At 31.4% G+C, this 21,126-nt stretch overlaps 1 protein-coding gene across 2 annotated transcripts; it reads right to left on the bottom strand.

The window, feature by feature from the left end:
- Nucleotides 1-1,532: 1,532 nt before the first annotated feature.
- On the bottom strand, nt 1,533-12,839 carry LOC113399503 (zinc finger protein 99-like). 2 transcript variants are annotated; one of them, XM_026638648.2, is made up of 14 exons: nt 12,613-12,839; nt 12,203-12,334; nt 11,544-11,999; nt 10,207-10,329; nt 8,968-9,095; nt 7,591-7,665; nt 6,004-6,136; nt 5,177-5,298; nt 4,146-4,209; nt 4,035-4,057; nt 3,080-3,266; nt 2,523-2,633; nt 2,010-2,125; nt 1,533-1,621 (listed from the first exon to the last, which is right to left on the bottom strand). In XM_026638648.2, the coding sequence occupies exons 1-14, from the start codon at nt 12,718-12,720 to the stop codon at nt 1,600-1,602; spliced, it is 1,800 nt and encodes a 599-aa protein (XP_026494433.2). In that variant the 5' UTR covers nt 12,721-12,839; the 3' UTR covers nt 1,533-1,599. The 2 variants fall into 2 exon arrangements, 1 of the variants encoding a protein (XP_026494433.2); XR_003368985.2 differs by lacking the exon at nt 1,533-1,621 and having other exon boundaries at nt 3,080-3,262.
- Nucleotides 12,840-21,126: the final 8,287 nt, after the last annotated feature.

Consider the following 21,126-nt stretch of genomic DNA (forward strand, 5'->3'; position numbering starts at 1 on the left):
TTATGGGGCAGGGTATTACAGAAATTATTTATTAAGCACTTTATTGCACAACACAAAATATATATTATACTTATGACGGGCTTAATTCTTAAAACATTCTCTACCAACCAACCCTGGAAAGTGCCAGAGAGTATTGCCAGACCCCTATGTAAATTTACTTTTTAATCTCACCCAAAGCCCTTAGAAATTATAGTTCTAATAACATTTATGCGAAACATAATATTTATCATAAAATATGATATTTAATAGGCATATATTTATGGCTATTAAATTATGTTTTGTGATGAAAAAAAAAACTTGAGATGAGTAAATTCCATCTAGTGGAGTATTAAATTGACTTAAAAGAAATATCTTCAAAGAATAAATATCATATTAAAACATTTTTTCATATTGTATTTTTGTCTGTATTTTTTTTGGGTACCGGAGTATGATAAAGTGTACGATACATTAAATAAATGGAACAAAATCAGACTCAATCTCAATCGGAATTAAAATAACAATGTTTGTGCGATTGGCATCTTTGCAGTAAGTTCAATTAAGATAAACATATTTCACCGCTATTAAAATACTTGGTTTGCTTTTAAAGCCGACGAATTAAATGAAACAAAACTATAACAATTTATGATTATATTTTAGTCCTTATATTGTTATTAAATTTCGTTAACTTTTACTAGTCTAAACAAATGTTTATATACCAGAGTGATGTTTAAGCTGAAATATATGTACAAACGTTTTAAGTGTTTTTTTTTTCTCTTTGGCTCATTTTTCGTTTTTTCTTTTTTTCACTTTTGTTGTTGTAGCAAGCAATTGTAATTAATAGTTTAATTAGCATGTAGTGTTTGCTTTTAAATGGTTTTACATAATCTATGGATGTATATACTTAATTGTGTATTTATGTAAGAATGACAAATGTAAACATCGCTAGCGAACCTAATAAATAAAATAAATAAATAAACAAGAACAAACCATATTCAGTCGGTTGAAGGGCCCATCAAGCCCGTCTAGGTGGGTACCATCCTCTCATCACACAAGGCAAGGCACAAGGGAAATAACATCTGAGTTTCAAGGTTATATATATTATAGTGCTAATGTCTATGGGCGGTTTAGTCATTTTCCATCAGGTCTGGAATTATGTGATATAATTTTTTTTTTTTATTGTAAATATATGTAAGATTGTTAATAGTACCTTTCGAATGAGGCAGTTCCAGGGAACCAATAATATTAGTTAGTTAAATGTACAGATTTATATGCAGTAATTAATATAGTTGTTTTTATACATGTGTTCCTAAATTATGCACAAACCATTAAAGTCCCTAATCATTTAATTTGCACAGAAAATGTAATTAATAAGAAAACACAAGTCAAATTGTATATATTTTTTTATTAAATATTACAAACTTAAGAACAACAGATCTATATTATTTCTGAGATATTATTCCTAGATCTATTATTTTCTAATATACATAACAAATAATTCTACTTCGTCCATAACATATTGCAAATTCGTTAAAAAAAAACTACATTTCTTCTATTGTTAATATTGCTTGACACAGTGTCCATTGAATCAATTCTTCATTCAGCCTTTTTAGGATGTATAGGTTACTCCTTTTTTCTTCTATTTCTAAAAAAAAATAAAAATTGTCCAAATATTTTTTTTTAAATACATTTTATTTTAAATCGCATTAGTATATGTGGTGTTTATTATAAATGATTTTAAATCGTAAAAATTGAGGAAAATATTTAATCTATACATGAATTGAACTTATTATGTTACTATCGATTTCAAAGCGTTAATTTTTAAAGAGAGTAAGTATAAATAATTAAAATTATAATAATTCCTCAGGTATTATTAGAACATTTAATGAAATTTGCAAAAAAAAAATATTATTGAATTGATTTAATAAAAAATATAGCTAAATAACAATCTAGAACAGGTACTAATATTGTAAATTTAAATCAATGCTTTCTTGCCATAATTATTTGCTTAAGTCTATGAACTTTTTATATACCTTTTAGGATAAGGTTGCTTCAGATGAAATGTCCTGTAATGCAGCTTCAGACTCGCGCTTTGTGTAAAACGTTTGTCACAAGAGGTGCAAGCAAACGGCTTTTCTCCTGTATGAGTCTGAAATATAACGACGGTGATGTAGAAGGTTTATTTTCCATTTACGCAAGATTTTCGCATGTGCCATATAACATAATACATGTCAAAAGTAAATATTTATAAAAAATTATATTAACTTATTTTATAACAAAGACGAAACCGATTCTAATAACATCGCTGTAATCGCGGTTCGCTGGTATTTATTGAAGAGTTACGTCTCTGAACTCAATATAAGACCTTTACGAAATTTAAACGGAACCATTTTGGAATAATCGTATAATCAATTTGGAAATCCATCAGTATATAACTGTCTTACGTTTAAACACACAATAAATATATATATACATTTTTTTTTATGTATGTAAAATAATTAAAAATATAAATGTCCGAGTAAATCATGTAATAATCCCCAACATACCAACATATGTCGTTTCAGACCGACACTCTCGTAGAACTGTCGTCCGCAAGTCTCGCAGGCGAATATCTTCTCGCGGGTGTGCATGTTCTTATGGACGGCAACACTGCCGGGCTGAATATAAACACCATAACACTAAACATCTACGACACCGGTGTGTCTATGGTTCATGATTTCTAAACATGACGTATTTGACAGGACTTGTACATTTGTAACGATTTTAATCCTTTTAAGTATCACTAGACAGAGATAGCAGTATTTTTTTTATATTGTCAAATAAGTTGAGCTGTTTTCTATAATATTACTCCACATACATGTGCTTCCGTTCCTTGAGATACATTCATTGCTTAATTTTAAATAAAATTCTATGATTTTTAAATACAAACAAGTATGTACTTATGTACATCTGTGACGTATACAATTAAATTTTGATACCTAATAATATCAGAAGTGAAGACTAACAAATTGTGACATAAAATTAGTAATGTAGTTGAAACTAGAATTAGAACTTAGAAGTCATTTTGAACTTTTACAAATGTGTAGTGTAAATATGTACTCACAGCAAGCGACGCACCGCATATTTCACAGATATGCCTCTGGTTGGGGGGGCAGAAGGAGGTCCCCGGATGCTCCTCCAAATGGTGCTTCATACATGCCGATTGGCTATTGAAATGTTTCCCACACTGATGACAAGTCGTTGGCTTCTTGCATCTCTTCCCTGATTTGAACGAAACATCATCGATCTTTCTGGAAAGAATATTAAATGTAAATAAACAGACCGTAATAACACTGCTGGTGAAAGGCGTTCGTTTTAAGGAGAACGTTTGGGATTTATTCCACCACACTGTTAGAGTACATACATTAACGGCCTGTAAATTTGTCACTGCTGGGCTAAGGCGTACCCTCCATTTGTGGAGAAGGTTTGGACCATGGTGCTCCAATACGGGTTGGTGGATACACAAGTGGCAGAATATCATTGAAATTAGACACATGCAGGTTTTCTTACGATGTTTTCCTTCACCGCCGAGCACAAGATGAATTATAAACATAAATTAAGCACATGAAAACTCGCAATCATCGGTTAAGATGCACGCGTTCTAACCACTGGGCCATCTCGGCTCTTAAGAGTACAGATTGATGGTACTGATGGATGGTGGGCTTGATTATTGTAAAGATGAGTATGACCAAGGTGTCATGCCTACAAATGCCTCTCAAAATACAAAATCAAAATATTCTTTATTCGAATAGGCTCATAGAAGCACTTTTATATCGTGCAAAGAATATGTTTCACCTAAATCTTAAAATTGTATGTTGTTATTGTCTATGAAAACTTTCTATCAAATTGCCCAGCTTACCTTCAAAATTTAAAACTGGCTGCTATTTTACACTATGAAAATTATTTACAATTTATTTTGTAAATTGACAACCTGTATCTATTTTGAGAAGATTAGACTCTTAAACCACCACGCCATCCCAAAATATTTATTATACATATGAAACTAAATAATTACTCACCGTTTTTTGAATAAACTTGTTATCTGAAAAATTAAAAAAGTATTTATGTATCGGTTATAAATGGCACATGTATGAATATAATTATAAAAAAATATTTAAAGCCTTCGTTACCTTTTCCGGGGCGGTTTTCTCGAATACCTTCAACGGTTTTGTAATATCATTCTCTGTATCGTTTCTGAAAGATTATTTATATGTAACACATATCTATACATATAATAAAATTGGAGTGTCTGTTTGTAATATTAAAATAACAGCTTTACACTAAATACATATATATATATTCGCAGATACATATATACATATACAAAATAAGATATTTTTCAATTTTTGTCTGTCTGTCTGTTTGTTCCGGCTAATCTCTGGAACGACTGGACCGATTTTGATGGGACTTTCACTGGCAGATAGCTGATGCAACATGGAGTAACTTAGGCTACAACAAGAACCTTTTGTTAAATTCAAACGCGCACAGCTCGCGGGCACAGCTATATTGGAATAGTTATGTTACATTGAGGTATAATATAATATTATTTCCTTGTAATTGACAACGTTTCGCTTTGTTTCCAACATAACATTTCGTCCGAAAACTGCTACGGAAAAATCAATAATAATTAAACAGTTTTAATAATAATAAAATAGTAAAATTATGGAGATATGTTTATTAAACAGCAAACTTTGTCATTGACAAGAAACTTTGTAAGTATTTAAACTGAGTACAATAACGGTACTGTATCGTTTAATGAGATTTCGAGATTATTCTACTAGAGTTAGAAGCTACATATTTGGGACATTTGTATGCGACACACATTGGGCCGAAACCTTGATTTGAGGGACTTAGGGTCCACATTACGAAATACCGGTCATAAGAAAGGTTTTGTTAATGATCACCTGGGATCTTCAAACCTAAAATAAAAAATATATATATTGATGAATATTGTTTTAATAATTCATATATTCTCAGTAAATAAAACATTAAATTTTGGTAACTTTATGGAGGCCCTAACATAAGATAAAAAAATAAAATTAGTATCTGTTTGTCATTTTTCCGATCGCTTAATCTCGAAGAATTGCGATTATAAAATAGGGTCCCAATTGAATTTACGCATAATCAAGCTTCAAACCCAAAGACTTTATAAATAGCTCACTCCTCGATTTCAGCATGCATTGTCGAATGGTATAAATGTTCCTCGTACGCCTTGCTAGTCTCGAAGTAGATGTTGCAACGCGAGCAATACTTGTTCACTTCTTTGTCGTCTTCTTGATTCGTCTGCCGAAGGAATTTGAACTTTATTCTAAACACATAACGTACCATATCATTCAATATTAAAGTCAGAACAAAATCGTCCATCGACTAATACGCCTTATTGATCAAAGTTTACTTAACATGTTCAATTTATAATTAGCAAAGTTAAAGGATTTGAGGATTTTTATTATAGATGTGAACAGGTAACCCCCCCCCCCCCCATCAACCCCCTCATGAGATATACACCGCCAAACAGCAATACTTAGATTTGTTGTCCTTGTCCAAGAAAGAATTAATTAACTTTGCGGAAATAGAAACTGTTCTCTTGTTCTGTTGTCTTTGGAAATTCTTCTCTTGTTACTACAATTCAAATACATATGTGTTGGTGGAATCATGTTTTGTGTAAATATGCCATATATGTGTGTGTGTGTGTGTGTGTCGTCAGGGCCGGATTTACCATATGGGTTTTTGGGCTTCAGCCCAGGGCCCCGTGGATTCAAGGGGCCCCCAGCTAAGTCAAGTCAAAGTAAAAAATAGACGATAATTCGAAATAATCCATAACTTTATTAAATTAAACAGATCGTATGGTTTGCAGCCCTGCGAGTCCTGCAATTAATCAAACCCATTTAATTAAGTCTACGTTCAGATCTGTCTTAGGTGGGCCCCTAAGTAGCCCGGGGCCCCCTAAACTTAAGGTCCGGCCCTGTGTGTCGTAGTATAAATACTCACGATATCATTAGTGCAGTGCTTAACACGTTTGTGTTGATGCAAGCCAGCCTCGCTCACAAACGAAGATCCGCACAATGTACACACATACTGGCTTCTATGTGTGCGCAAATGTGTGTAGTACGTTGAGGAATATCTAGAAAAAAAATACTGGTCTTGTTGTATTAGAATTAGACAGCTTATAGCAACAGATATTATACGACGAAATAAAATAGTTTCAAGAATCAAAAAAAACTTTTATGCATTGTCTGTAATTAGAGTGAATAAAATTCCACAGATATTTAACTTTACGAATGCATAAATGCAAATCGGTTGTTAAAAAAAAATTTGAATAAATATGGTATTTTATTTTATTTTATTTTCATTAGGGCAACCAACAGTAGATACAATATCACATCCAAAATAAAAAATAAAAAATTACATTTCAAAATTTACAAGGCAAAAATATAAATTAAACATAAGCATATTAATTAAAAATAAGAAACACAATACATTTTTTAAACTATTATATAATTAATAATAAATTAGATAAACCATATGATTAGAATTGAGCACAAATGAAATTCTTTATTTTTCGATTGAATTGAGGTCGACTATCGTGACATATGTCTAAATCTTTTACTTTAATACTGATGGTATTAATATAAATCAATATTGGACAACATCACATACATTACTCTGATCCCAATGTAAGTAGTTAAAGCACTTGTGTTATGGAAAATCATAAGTAACGACGGTACCACAAACACCCAGACCCGAGACAACATAGAAAACTAATGAACTTTTTCTACATCGACTCGGCCGGGAATCGAACCCGGGACCTCGGAGTGGCGTACCCGTGAAAACCGGTGTACACACTACTCGACCACGGAGGTCGTCAATTTGGTGATGTGATGGTGGTGTATAAAAATGATAATCTCGATATGGTGGAATTCCTACCTGGTTGCGTTTTATATAATCTGGTACAAAAGAAATGGCTCATATTACGGGAACTAATGTGAGGGACGTTTAAATAGAATTTTGATAAAAGTTCCGGACAGTCAATATTATTGTTAAATTAAGGTATATTTATCTCACAAGATTATATATATGATTAAAAAGCACGGAGATAACACTTGTTGACTTTCAGACATGATATCAATACTAATATTAGAAATGCGAGAGTAACTCTGCCTGTTACCTCTTCACGCTTAAACTGCTGAACCGATTTAGATGATATTTGGTATGGAAATAGTTTGAGTCCTAGGAATGACATAAGCTAATGTTTCCAATTCATCCCTTGAGAGGGTGTTTTGTGTGTTATAGGCAAAGTTTTACAAATTTTGCGGCGGGGTAAAGCCGCAGGTTCAGATAGTATTTGATTGATCAAACTTTGTATTACAAAGGTCGGAACAGATTAACCACTGAATTTCTTGTCGGTTCTTCTAGAAATCTCCTAGAACATCCCGAACCCGTGGTACCTTTACGTTTAATATAATGCTGTAAAATTAAGCCTACTTGAATAAAGTATATTTTGAGTTCATTTGATTCTGAAATATTCTTTAAAATCTTGTTTTATAAAATTAATAAGTAACCACATATTATTGTTACCTGAACTCTTTGCCGCAGTACTTGCATTTCCTCGTGACGCCATTATGGTACTGTTCGTGACTTAAAGCTGTGCTCCTGGCAAACACAAAGTAAATAGAAAAGTTATAAATTAACCGGAACTTCACATAGTGGTAGCCATCATGCTTTTTAATAATAATAATAATAAATAAATAAATATTGGACAACATCACATACATTACTCTGATCCCAATGTAAGTAGCTAAAGCACTTGTATTATGGAAAATCTGACGTCACGACGGTACCACAAACACCCAGACCCAAGACAACATAGAAAATTAATGAACTTTTTCTACATCGACTCGGCCGGGAATCGAACCCGGGACCTCAGAGTAGCGTACCCATGAAAACCGGTGTACACACTACTCGGGAGGTCGTCAATTTTACATATTAGTAAAAAGTTGTAAAATTGTCTATGTCTAAATCTCTTGTCTCTAATTATATTGGGGGACTCTGCAGTCATAATCAGTACATACTGTGTGTAGCATCCGAACAAGATCAAGAAAGAAGAAGAATGATAATTATTCAGTGCTCTGTGCATCGGCTGGGTCTACCCACTCATAAATGATCCTACTACCAAACACATGCAATACTCTGTATTTACGAGGTACTAATTGAAGTAATTTGATGACATTGTTTGAGGTCGCTTGTATGGTGTGTGTGTGTTTTTTTCATTGTAAGGAATATTAACCAGCATTTACGTCAATGCGTTATCAACCTTAGTAACTACAATGTGATGCCTTGTGCCTGTCACGTGCTCACTCACCCTTCAAACCGAAACATAACAGTATTAACTATTGCTGTTTGGTGTTCAGCCGAGATGGCCCAGTGGTTAGAACGCGTGCATCTTAACCGATGATTTCGGGTTTAAACCCAGGCAGGCACCACTGAATTTACATGTGCTTAATTTGTGTTTATAATTCATCTCGTGCTCGGCGGTGAAGGAAAACATCGTGAGGAAACCAGCATGTGTCTAATTTCAACGAAATTCTGCCACATGTGTATCGGAGTAGCGTGGTGGAATATGCTCCAAACCTTCTCCTCAAAGGGAGAGGAGGCCTTTAGCCTAGCAGTGGGAAATTTACAGGCTGCTAATGTAATGTAACGTAAAATGTTTGGTGTTCGAATGGTAGCTGGTACCGACCAAAAAGTTTGTACAATGCCCTAATACCAATTTATGACCAACCTTATTTGTGTTCAATGCTGTGTTTGTCCCAGTCATACTGAGCTGGTTATACTGACCCTTCCCACAAAACTTTTAACATTAAATTCTAATTATCATTGTGTCTGTAATTCTATGGTGTGTTTGTGTGTATGTGGCAATACAACTATCAAACATTAACTTAACTTAATACTCACTCGAGAACGCATATAAAGTTACATCGAAGGCATTTAAACTTAGTGTAGTGTTCCCTTATGTGTTGGCGTAATCTGCATTTCCTTTTAAACCGCATGCGACAGAAATGGCATTCTATCGCTCCTTTCGACTGCAAGAAAAAAAAAAAAAAAGTTTGTAAAAATTAAGATGATTTTAATGGCGCCTGATTTGGATAGTTCCTGACCAGCTAACTACGCAGCATATAGTGAAGTACTGAATTGTCTGCGCAAGCACAGTTGCACTCTCATAATCAGATGGGATGGACAGGAAATCTGACACGATCGGAGAGAGTTCAGACACCAACTTTGAGGCTATTTGTGCCTTCTGAACTAAGTTTGTGAGTAAGTAAGAGTGTACACCCAGACTCCTCTAACAACGGCTTCGTGGCTGTTACTGAGTCCGCCAACTTGATTTGAACTTGGGACCTCGGGATTGACGCCTTTATAACTAGCTACTAGCCCAGTGAGGCAGTGCAGGCAGCGAGTCAAATAAAAATGGTAAAATAGCATATAAAAAATTGAGGGTAGTCATTTAAATTGATGATGTCCTGACCAAGCGCTGGGAGCACTTCTCAAGACTTAATCTACATTACGTTAATGGCAAGATGTTAGAAATATCGTATGAACGGTACATAAACACATAAAATACGAACGAAAACTATCATTAATATTGATATTTATTTACTAACATTATAAATGCGAAAGTAACTCTGTCTGTTACGCTTTCTCGGCAAAACCCTGAGCTGAATATTTCAGGGCTTGTTTCAGTTTTTAAATATGCCATTTCATAAATTCAAATCATATGTAAAAAATACATTGGTAAAGAAGGCATATTATTCAATACAAGATTATACAGATGATAAAAAAGCGTGGAGTTAATACTTGTTTGTATCCAGGCAGGATACATTACATACATATATAATTGTATTTAACTAACATGACTGTATTTTTAATTGTTGAAAAAGAGTAACAACTGAGTTTCTTGTCAGTTCCTCTCGGTGGAATCTACATTCCGAATCGATGGTAACTTCACTTAATATAGTTTTTTAAATGACGATTCAAAAGTGCTTTTAAAAGCCTACTTGAATAAAGTATGTTTTAATTTGAAATTTGGTACAATGCAAGCTTGAACCCCCATGGAAGTACATAGGCTTATTCTTATAACTAACTACTAATATTACTAGTGAGTCAATATTATATACTTTTTATCTAAAATGATACCTCACTATGTCTAATTTTGATGTGCCGCTTCAACATGTCCTCTTCAGAGAATCCCTTAAAACAGTCCGTACATTTGTAAGCAGCGCTTGTGTACTTATCATCAAACGCTTTCGCTTGAAACTCCTGAAAGATAATTTTTTAATTATAATAACATTTGTCACGTTACAGACAGACAGCGCGGTAAAGCTAGTTTAAGATCAAATTCTTATCTTTAGTATTAGTACTGTACGTGCCTTCTGAAAAACAAGATGTAATTTTTCGCTCAGTAAGTTTGGATCACTTATAGAATAAAAATATTCTTTTTTCAAGTAGGCTCATAAATGCACTGAAATGAATTCTAATGTTACAGTGTCAAATTAAATGTAAAGCTACCATCGGTTCAGAATGGAGATTCTACCGAGAAGAACCGGCAAGAAACTCAGTAGGTCTCTCATTTCCATAATTTTAAATACAGAGTATGTCAGTAAAGTATGATTAAATTTATACATACCCTGCCTCAAAATCAATAAATACTAAGTCCACACATTTTTATCTTTAATATAATCTTGTATTGAGTAATGTGCCTTGTCCATCAATGTTATTTTGACGTGAGCTTTAAATTTTTTTAATAGGCCAATTTAAAAATAACTGTGGAATCTTATTATAGAAACGAATACTGTGCCCCAGGAAGGTTGTATTATTTTTGCAAAGTCAAAAATTAGGTTAAGTAGTTAGTAGTTTACTATCTTGTAAAGAGAAACCTTTTCCATACTGATCTGTCTCCATCGCACGTGACATAGGCGAAATATTCTGTGCATTAGTGAAACAAATAAAAGCCACAAAAAAACATCTATCTTGTGAACATGGATGACACTCAAAAAGCTTCAAATTGACATCATTTTGTGCAAGCTAACACAGTTGTGTGCCACCCTTTCATATTCCAGGACATTTCCATAACATTTGATGTTTAGCGGCTTGGTTATAGAATAACTACAGATAAAAGGCCATAACTTTATAGCTTACTATGTAATGTATCTTTACATTATTACATAATGACCTATTCATTATAAATTTGTATAGTGCATTTCAATGGCATGAGGAGTAAAAACAAACAAATCTTAGATTTACAAATCACTATATTGTGTTATTAGCAGTTCTTAATTAATATATATTTATTTATGATACTACACTATTCCAGTTAACTACTTATATCAACTTTAATTTAAATTCCAAAGTTCTTATACACATATACAGCTTAAACAATATACCATAATTTATAATTCCCTTATGTTGACAAATTCAATGCTTTGTTTTGTTATTCCGAGATAAGGTTATTAATTAATTTGAATTTATTATACCTGTAAAGCATCATCTTCAGGCAGTTCATACTTCTTCCATTTGTTGCCGTCCATTAAAATCAATCTTTTAATTCCTGTTTTCACTTTACTTTGCTCTTTGTTTTTGCAATGTCTTTCTTTAGTTTGTATTCTTTTTTTAAATTTGACATCCTTTTGAATTTGGAGTTTATGCTTCTTTTTATTGATTGTCTGTTGTTTTGGAATTGATTTTTTTACATTTGTTATATTAATTTCAGAGTCTCTGTCATCGAATGTTGTATCATCAGTGCTGTTATCAAGCATGTCTTCTATCTTTGCTAGTTTATTATGTTGTCTGACTTCTTCTTTAATTATCACATTATCATCAATAGAAGAGGTCTCATCATTGTTATAAGCTAATACGATTCTTTCTAATGGAGATTTATGTAAGAGGTTAAGTTTTGTTCTATCTACACAGTTGACTAAATCGTAAGTGATCTAAAATTTGATATAAAATATTACTGAATAACTAAGATAAGATATCCTATTAGTTATATGAGTTTATGTATTACTCTGATAATGTAATAAAATATCAGCTAATAGTACAATTATTTGTTATTTTTAAAGAATTGAGAAAAAAATTCAAAATTAGAATCCAAATCATCTCATATAGATTCACTTTTTAAAGAAAATAAAATTACCTGGCCTTTGTGACACATTTCTTCGAGTATTTTCCTTCCAATGCAACATTTCTCTTTGAATTTGTGAAATTTATGTAACAATATTGCACATTCAAAACAGAAATATTTAGGCAACATATCCTGTTCCTTTGCCTAAAAATTATATTTTTTAATTATTTTTTTCTTTGCTTACTTTTATCACCTTATGTAAGAACAAAATTTAATTTTGTGTATTATTTTATATATTTATCAACTATGTATATAAAAGGATCGAAAGCTTTACTTTAATTTTATTTTAGTATTTTATTTTACTTAACCATAATAAGGTTGTAATCATAAACAGCCACTTCAAATTTTCTAAATAAAATCCTATGATAAACACATTAGTACAATTGTTTATAAAAATATAATTTTCAAAATTGTTTACTTACATCTAAAGTCAAAAATTCTTCATAAATAGATCCAAGTTTAAATTGTTCATATTTATATACTTTTGCATCCGTACGTAAGCATATTCTACATATTTTTAAATCTGACATATTTCATATGATTAAATTGCACAAGATATGTTAAAAAAATAATAATATAAAAATATTCTACACAAAACAATCGTACACTTTACTACAGAAACATGAATCAAGGGTTGTACGAATTGTTATACTTTGTTTATCGATACTTTGATGACACTATGAAGGAATTTTTATTTCACTTCGTCTGACTCAAGTCTATAAGATTATTTACTTACTTCGTAAGTATATTGTTTCATATATAATAATTTTGATAAAAACATAAAAACGAATTAGATTTTTTATTTGAAAATCGTCGAATATAAATTAATTAATATACCTTCTGTGATGCATTTTCATTTCGACAATCGATGATGTAAAATAATAATACATCACTAACAGTTCAACTGTCATAATTGTGATAATTGTAGATTAAAAACCGTAATAATTCAAAAATTTTATATTATTATTATTTATTATATTGACAAAGGTTGATATTTAATTAGGAATTCAAATAATAAGATAAATATAACAGTCTTTTCTAAGTAAGAAAACCTCTCTAAACTCTACAAAGTATCTTACTTAAACCTTGATAGATGTCGCTAGACGTGGCGTAATTTAAATCTTTTACTAAAAGCAATGTTAATGTTTATAATAAAGATGCAATTAAGTACAAATGGCATAAAAATAATTTGGTATTAAAGAAGAACACTTCAGGTCAGACGGTCCAATCCCAAGCTAGGTGGACCCCGTTCTGGTTTTCACTAAATATAGTATGAAATTCAACTGAGCTTTACACGCGGATTTTTTTTCTATGGCAATACTTACAAATTAAATCTTTTATACAATTATTCACCTAGAGATACATTTTGAATTTCGAATACCTATACTTGGATAAAAATAATAAAACCTTGTGTAATAATATAATTGTAAAGTCAATTGTTTTATTGACATTTTATTGAAATTTATCGTAGATATAAATATAATCATTGTTCAATAATTACGTCGTTACGCTTTTATGACTCTTTTATTCTTTGCTATTAATAAATAATTTATAATCTTTTCTTAATTATACATATATTTTTATATCCTGCTACAGTAAAAATAGTCAATAATCTTTTCCTCGTGTTTTGCGTCACAATGTTTTAATTTTTTTTAAAAGGACTTAGTTATTTCGTATTTCATGCGCCTTAATAATAAGTACAAATGTGTGTGGAAGGCAGGAGCCCCTAGGTTGCCCTGTAATAAGGGTCTCCTGGCTTCCCCTCTAGGATACGAACTGTTTATTTATTTAGTTTCACAGCAAATAGGATAATGACTAAACCTATGATTTTTTTTTATAGTAAATCCGACCTTAACACTGATTTAAACTTATATTTACGCGAACGAGATGAGCAAGTTGCATAAAAGTAAAGACATTGACACCACAGAGTTATAAAATAAATTACTACGTAGTTCTTAATGAGATGAGCATTGTCACAAAGTACCTACCTACATAAAATACCCTAAATATATTATAAGTATGCTTAGCGCCAATTGGTAAGGATTTGTACAAGCCCGTTTGAGTAGGTACCACCCACTCATAACATATTAAACAGCAACAGTTAGTAGTGTTCTGATTTTAAGAGTGAGTGAGCTAGGGGCATAACATCATAGTCCCCAAGTTTGGTGGCGCATTCGCATTGTAAGGTGGTGACCACTTACCATCAGATGATCCTTCGAACAAGCAATCGTCTGCCTAGTTAGCAAAAATAACTTATTAAATACTTTATTGTATAATGTTGTTATTTATTGTATGTTGTTTAAAACCATTAACCAAATTAAAAAAGGAATTTATCAATTAATCTTCATTTACTTTTTGTTTTCTATCTTACTCAATATTTTACCCGATTTGGAACCGACCGACTTACTTTAGGATAGACGATAGTGCCATTTAAATTTTAAAAAAATTACTGTTCTTCAAAAGAAATCCCCTATTTTTGGTCACGGCAGCCATTTTTATCGGTGATTCGTTCAAGATACATAATATGTATACATATCACGGACATCGCGACGCCAACAGAGATTTTGCAGCTTACACATTTAATGGTCCTTTGATTTTCACACAACATGTTTACGCGATTTGTAAACGCAATTCACGTCAATATTTTTATGTCATAAAAATTTTGACAGTCGTTTATTTATTTATTTATTTATTTATTTATTCGTAGATACACAAACAGAATACAATCAGAACATACTTACATTAAAATTACGGAATTACACAATTTTGAGCTAGATTACATTCCTTAGCATGTGTACACGGCATGCTCATATCAATTATATATCAATGCAGTCCGGTACTATTTTATATAATAATCAAAAATTAATAAATTACTAAATTACAGCAAACATATAAATTAAAATAAATTGAAATTATGTAACATTAATAATTAAATTATTTAAATAACATTGAATATTTATTACTATTAAACTAATTAAGCTAATAACAATACATTCATTTCAATTATGAGACTAAGATAATAAATTAAATCAAATAATCATAAAATATTACAATAATCAAAAAAAGAGAAAGGATTAAAATTCATAAATTCAGAAATATCTGTCAATAAATTATTAAGTATTTCCATTCGATCATTGAATCGTAGATATAATATTCCTTACAATGTTTTTAAATTTTGGGAAATTGGGATTGAATATGTCTAATATGTCACTGTGTTTTAAAAGTAAATCGTTGTAAGTACGACAAAATCTAACAATTGGATTATAATATGATGTATTATTACTGTGAACACTGAGTATGAGTTTATTACTGAAATAGAACAGTATTTTCAGGCGAGTAATTGAATAGAATTGTTGCCTAATTGTGCATTCTTGCTCTCTTTACATTTGTCAAGTAGAAATGTTCAAGTAGCGTGCTGCGACTGCTTTGTTAACATTTATTTTGTGAAACGAAACACTGTGAAAATAATACGATAAAATTTGTTCGCGTTACGAAATATATTTTATTTAGAGACATTGATTTCATTGTATCGGACATAAAGTTACAGATCTATTGACAAAGTCTAAAGAAAATAATATTAAACGTTCCGCTAATATTTAGTCATTTATTACAGATTATGTTAAATCAAATTCTGTATTATATAAATTTGACAGTTTTAATTCAGTGTTGCCACTTAAAAAACTGAGACATTTATCGCAGCTATAACAAACGAAATTCAAACTGCAGTGTTAACTGAAATTTTATACACCGTGAAAATTATGACACTACCTGAATTACTAGTATGCAGAAAGTAATAGCGCTTTAAAATTATAATTTAATATCCTACACCTTTTGTAAATTTTAGCCAGTGAAACGCGGTCCAATCTAAATAAAATTCACATTTACTAAATTAGCGAAGAGGTTATTACAGCTCATTATTTCGGACAACGTGCAACTTAAAATGGTCTACATTCACGCGATGTTGTTTCTTTTACGGGAAATAAAAATGTACGAGCAATTTATGTGGTAGGTATTCTTTGTTTCTTTAATACAACAATGTTAGACAAAAATAATACTCAGTTTAAAAAGACTCGCTGAAACAAAATGTACAGACGTCAAGATTTATATTTATTTGGTAGGTAGTCGAATCGGTTTAGTAGCTACTTACATAGAATTGCAGTTTACACAATCAATCGTTTTAGGTTCGTCTCAGGGGCGGACTAATGGGGTCTGGGGGCTCAAGGCAAGTGGAGTTCTATCATTATTATTTTCAATAATTTATTCCGGAATAACTTAAATCCTTAAAACAAAATTTGTATATGTTTTATAACATTTAGTTATACTTGTTTTTCATGATATATATTTTTTGTTTTTTTTTTAACATCTATTGTAGGGGTTTCTCACTTGTGGAGGCCAAGAGATGTAGCTTCGGATGCATCCTCTTAATCAGGACCTGATTCATATATTTCTCAATCAGCTAAGTACAAATTATTAGAAACATAAATGTATACGAATTAATTTTAAATACACCAACAAATATGTAATTTATGAACTAAATTTCAGCTTGCATCTATTTTCTATGTTTTAAATATTGTAATTATATTAATTACTATGATTCCAATTTTGTAAGAAATAATATATTTTTTTTACAAAATTGTTAGTATGAGAAGCCTAAAAATTTCACTATGTGATTAATACTTATAAATTTAGATATGTCAATGAGAAAAAGATGAAAATGATTTAATTTAATCCGACAAGAAATATTCGGACATACAGTTTATAGACGTAGTATTTTTAAGCGTAGCTACGTTTATTCGTTAAAATGTAGACGCCATCATAGCATTGACGCCGAAACGGTTATATCGTTTTATTACGCACAGACTCTGTAAAGATTATCATTTAAAATCAACTAGACGAAAATGATTAGTGCTTATGCTATAAATACGAATTGATGATAGCGTATGGCGACATGATCTGTGTCTTCATTTTTATGTAGTATATAATTCTGATATGACCGCGATACATATGACATTCTCACACAAGACGTGTGAGTTGTGTATGTATCTACATAAACCTGCGGCTTTATCTGCGCGAAATGTATAAAACTTCATAGCACACAAGCCTTCACCTGCCATTTTGCTCACTCGTGAGCTGATTTAAAAAAGCCTATGTCGTTCTTCGGGACTCAAACTATATCCTCATATTAAATTTCATCTAAATTGGTTCAGGGGTTAAGCGTGAAGAGGTAACAGACAGAGTTAAATACGCATCTATAATATTAGTAGGGATAATATTATACGTCGTTGCTATGTAGGTACGTGTCTACCTTTTAATTTCGTCTCTAAAATGAAAGAATAATCTTTCATATTAATACGTATAATAAAGTGTTAAATAAATATTATAATGACAATATGTAAAATAGTATATTATTTATTTTATTAATGAGTCTCTGTTTTTATTTATTTTACTCCGTATTCATTTATTGGTTATCTTTCGCGTGACGCCCATTTTTTTTTTTTTTTTTATTCCCAGCTGGATAATGACATATGAATTATTTAATTTTTTTTTTTTAATCAATATCAAAATATACTTTATTCAAGTAAGCTTTTACAAGCACTTTTGAATCGTCATTTAACAAACTATATTAAGTGAAGCTACTACCGGTTCGGAATGCAGATTTTACCGAGATAAACCGACAAGAAACTCAGTCGATTTTTAATATCAGCATTTGATTGGTAGCCCTGCACAATTGATGCCGTAAAGTACAACACAATACTAACGCACATAAACATTCATTTTTATATGAGTTTATAATAAAATTAGATTAGATAAGAATTATTCAAATCGTACATATAGTTTCTAAGATTAGACTCAAATATATATTTTTCGTTTTTTATTATAAATACAGATTACATTATACAGTGAATATTTCTGATGTCACTAATTTATATTAGTGGGTGCTATGTTATACAACGACGCAACCGAAACATCGTATCCTAAATTAATGTTATATTCTTTAGTAAATATTGATATTCCAAAAGGTTTTATAACAGGGGTTCTTGATTTATTTATAGTATAAACTGTTTGGTTCAAAAAAGACAGTCATCTTTGATAAAGTTCGATAGACAGCTAAGATGATTAATGGGGGCGATTTCTCGGCCTATTCTAATTTATATTTTTTTAAAAAGCTTTTTCTGTACACTTTGATTTAATAATAATGTAATATATATTTAAGTATTATTTCATTTAAAATTTTAATTTGTTAGTAAATAAACAGTATCATTGTGAGTTCTTTTAAAAATAAAGTGGATTGGTTCTTTTAATAAATAACAGTTTTTCAAAGATATCATTTCGTACAGGCCGATGTGAATTGAAAGAATTCATCGTAAGGAAACCCTCAAGCTGATTGGGGAAGCGCTTAGCAGTGGGGAATTTACTGGCTTGGCATATTATGGTTAGCAGTGCATTATATATATAAAAAAAACTCATTATGTCTGAAGACAAGACGTAATAGGTGTTTTATCAGATGATCTATTTTTTGTTCTTTCAAATAAATAAATATATATTGTTTAATTTCACCAACGAATTCTAATAAACTTAAAATAATATGAAGTTAAATAACTTCGTTGTTTTAATTTGTTATGTTAGATACGAATCTAGTTCTAAGCTACGAAAAGACTTATCCGTGTATTATATATTACATATTATATATCGAAGTTAAGTGTATAAAAAAACTTCAACAACAATCGACTTCATATAATGTGATAAAATAAACTATATATAATATTCGAGCTTAAATAAATTCCAAACCGTATTTAATTAAGTGTGGTTATTCAAGTTTAAATGGAACCAGTCGGGAAGTATGTCCAAACAAAAAAAAGTATTATCCAAATCGTTTCATAAATAACGGAGTTCTGAGTTAACAGACATAAAAAATACAACCGAATCGAGAACATAATTTTTTTAATGATTAAAAACAAACAAGATTATAATAGAAATAGCAAATAATGGTCCCTACGATCAACCTACGATGATAACGTATGATTCCACTCGTGTTATAATTGATTTTAATTTATATGCAATGTGTGCCTTTACCAGTAATTAATAATATCACGTTTCGATATCACACGCTGTGGAATAAATAATGTAATACGAGCTCTCCGCCCCGACTTCGCACCGGTAAAATTAACAGTTACGCTTTAATTTTATTTTAATTTGTGGTAGGGTGGTTATTGCATGACGGTAGGTTGCAAGTAGGTATCACTCACTGATCATGTAATCTGACGCAAAAGAAGAATATATAGATTTTTTTTTTTTTAATTAGAGCCGGTATGTCTACAGGTTAAAGGAGTATAACATCTTAGGTCCCAAGGTTGACGTCACATTGGATGCAAGGAATGATTAATGTTTCTTAGAGGGTCAATGTCTATGTGATGGCTATTGCTTACCATCAGTAGGCCCCTTTACTCGTTTAAGTATCTGTTTTATAAATAGGATCCCTCGCCATCATCACATAATAGTGGCAAAAACCGTGGCAAATTCATTATAATAGTTTAAAGCTTTTAAACTCATAACTTTTCAATGAAGCGGGTTTTTTATGTGATTATTTACATTATATATTCAATATCAACAAATTAAATAGCCAGGAGGAGATCGTTTAATTCCCAAAGTGTGCTATCAACCATGAACTCAGTAATTGTATAAATAAGCTTTCACAACGCACAAGCGTTTTTCAAAATTTTTTTTAATTAAAAGTAACCACATTTGGCAACAGAGTCAAAAAAAATTAATCTATTTTGGAACTAAATAACTAAACTCAAACTAAAGAAGGAGTAACAAATATAATACTAAAAGTTTTAGCCGAATTTAGTTACGTAGTAATATTTATCGGCAGATTCCTAAGGCTGTAACATCTCCGAAGAAACATTTATACAAAAATACTTCCTAGCTGGGATTTTGTGGAATAAATTGTGGTCAAGAAAAGGTATTGCTTAGACAATATACTATAAGACTGAAAATGGGAAGTTAACAATGAAATATTTTAGTTCTTTAACGTTGTAGCGTTTTTCGTCAAGGACAAATATTTTCTTGAATAAGATTTGTTTGTTCATAATTTTGTCTCGTTAGATTAGGTTTAGAGTCGACCGTGATATTTATATTCTGATCACGGAATTGTTTAAGATTTTCAAACAAAACTAGATACAACAATATTTTTTTTATAATTGTATGCAATCCTGCTACTAAATATACTACAGAATGTCTTACAACGTTCACTGTTTTTCGGTCGTTAGACAATACTAGAGCCGAGATGGCCCAGTGGTTAGAACGCGTGCATCTTAACAGATGATTACGAGTCCAAACCCAGGTAGGCACCACTGAATTTTCATGTGAATTTGTGTTTATAATTCATCTCGTGCTCGGCCCTGAAGGAAAACATCGTGAGGAAACCCGCATGTGTCTAATTTCAACGAAATTCTGCCACATGGGTATTCCACCAACCCGCATTGGAGCAGCGTGGTGGAATATACTCCAAACCTTCTCCTCAAAGGGAAAAGAGGCCTTAGCCCAGCAGTGGGAAATTCACAGGCTGCTAATGTAATGTTAGACAATACAAACCGCTTTGTCCCTGCCTTTTAAATCTGTAATATCTTCGAAAATATTCATATTTAATATTATAATAGCCAATCCAAAGGAAGACCACTTAATTAGCTACGCAAGACATATTATATGACATGAGTGTGTGTGCAAACATAATTCGAAGGGGCGTCAAATCCGACACGATCGGAAAGATTTAAGATGCGAGGCCCACGTCTTTATGCGCTATCCGAGGCACGGGGGATACATACTTCCAACTTTTAGACTGTGGGGAATTCAGAAAAACACAACAACATTTTATCGGCACGATTTTGAGTTTGAACCCAGGACCTCGAGATTTCCGTCCTTATGCGGCGACTAGA

Source organism: Vanessa tameamea, chromosome 25, assembly GCF_037043105.1.
Source record: "Vanessa tameamea isolate UH-Manoa-2023 chromosome 25, ilVanTame1 primary haplotype, whole genome shotgun sequence".
NCBI classification, from domain to species: domain Eukaryota; kingdom Metazoa; phylum Arthropoda; class Insecta; order Lepidoptera; family Nymphalidae; genus Vanessa; species Vanessa tameamea.

Coding starts and splice junctions, on each gene's coding strand:
- LOC113399503 (XM_026638648.2), bottom strand. CDS start 12,720: ATGTCAGATTTAAAAATATGTAGAATATGCTTACGTACGGATGCAAAA. Junction 5,299..6,003: donor AGCACTGCACTAATGATATC/GTGAGTATTTAT, acceptor TTCCTTCGGCAG/ACGAATCAAGAAGACGACAA. Junction 2,126..2,522: donor GTCTGAAACGACATATGTTG/GTATGTTGGGGA, acceptor GTTATATTTCAG/ACTCATACAGGAGAAAAGCC.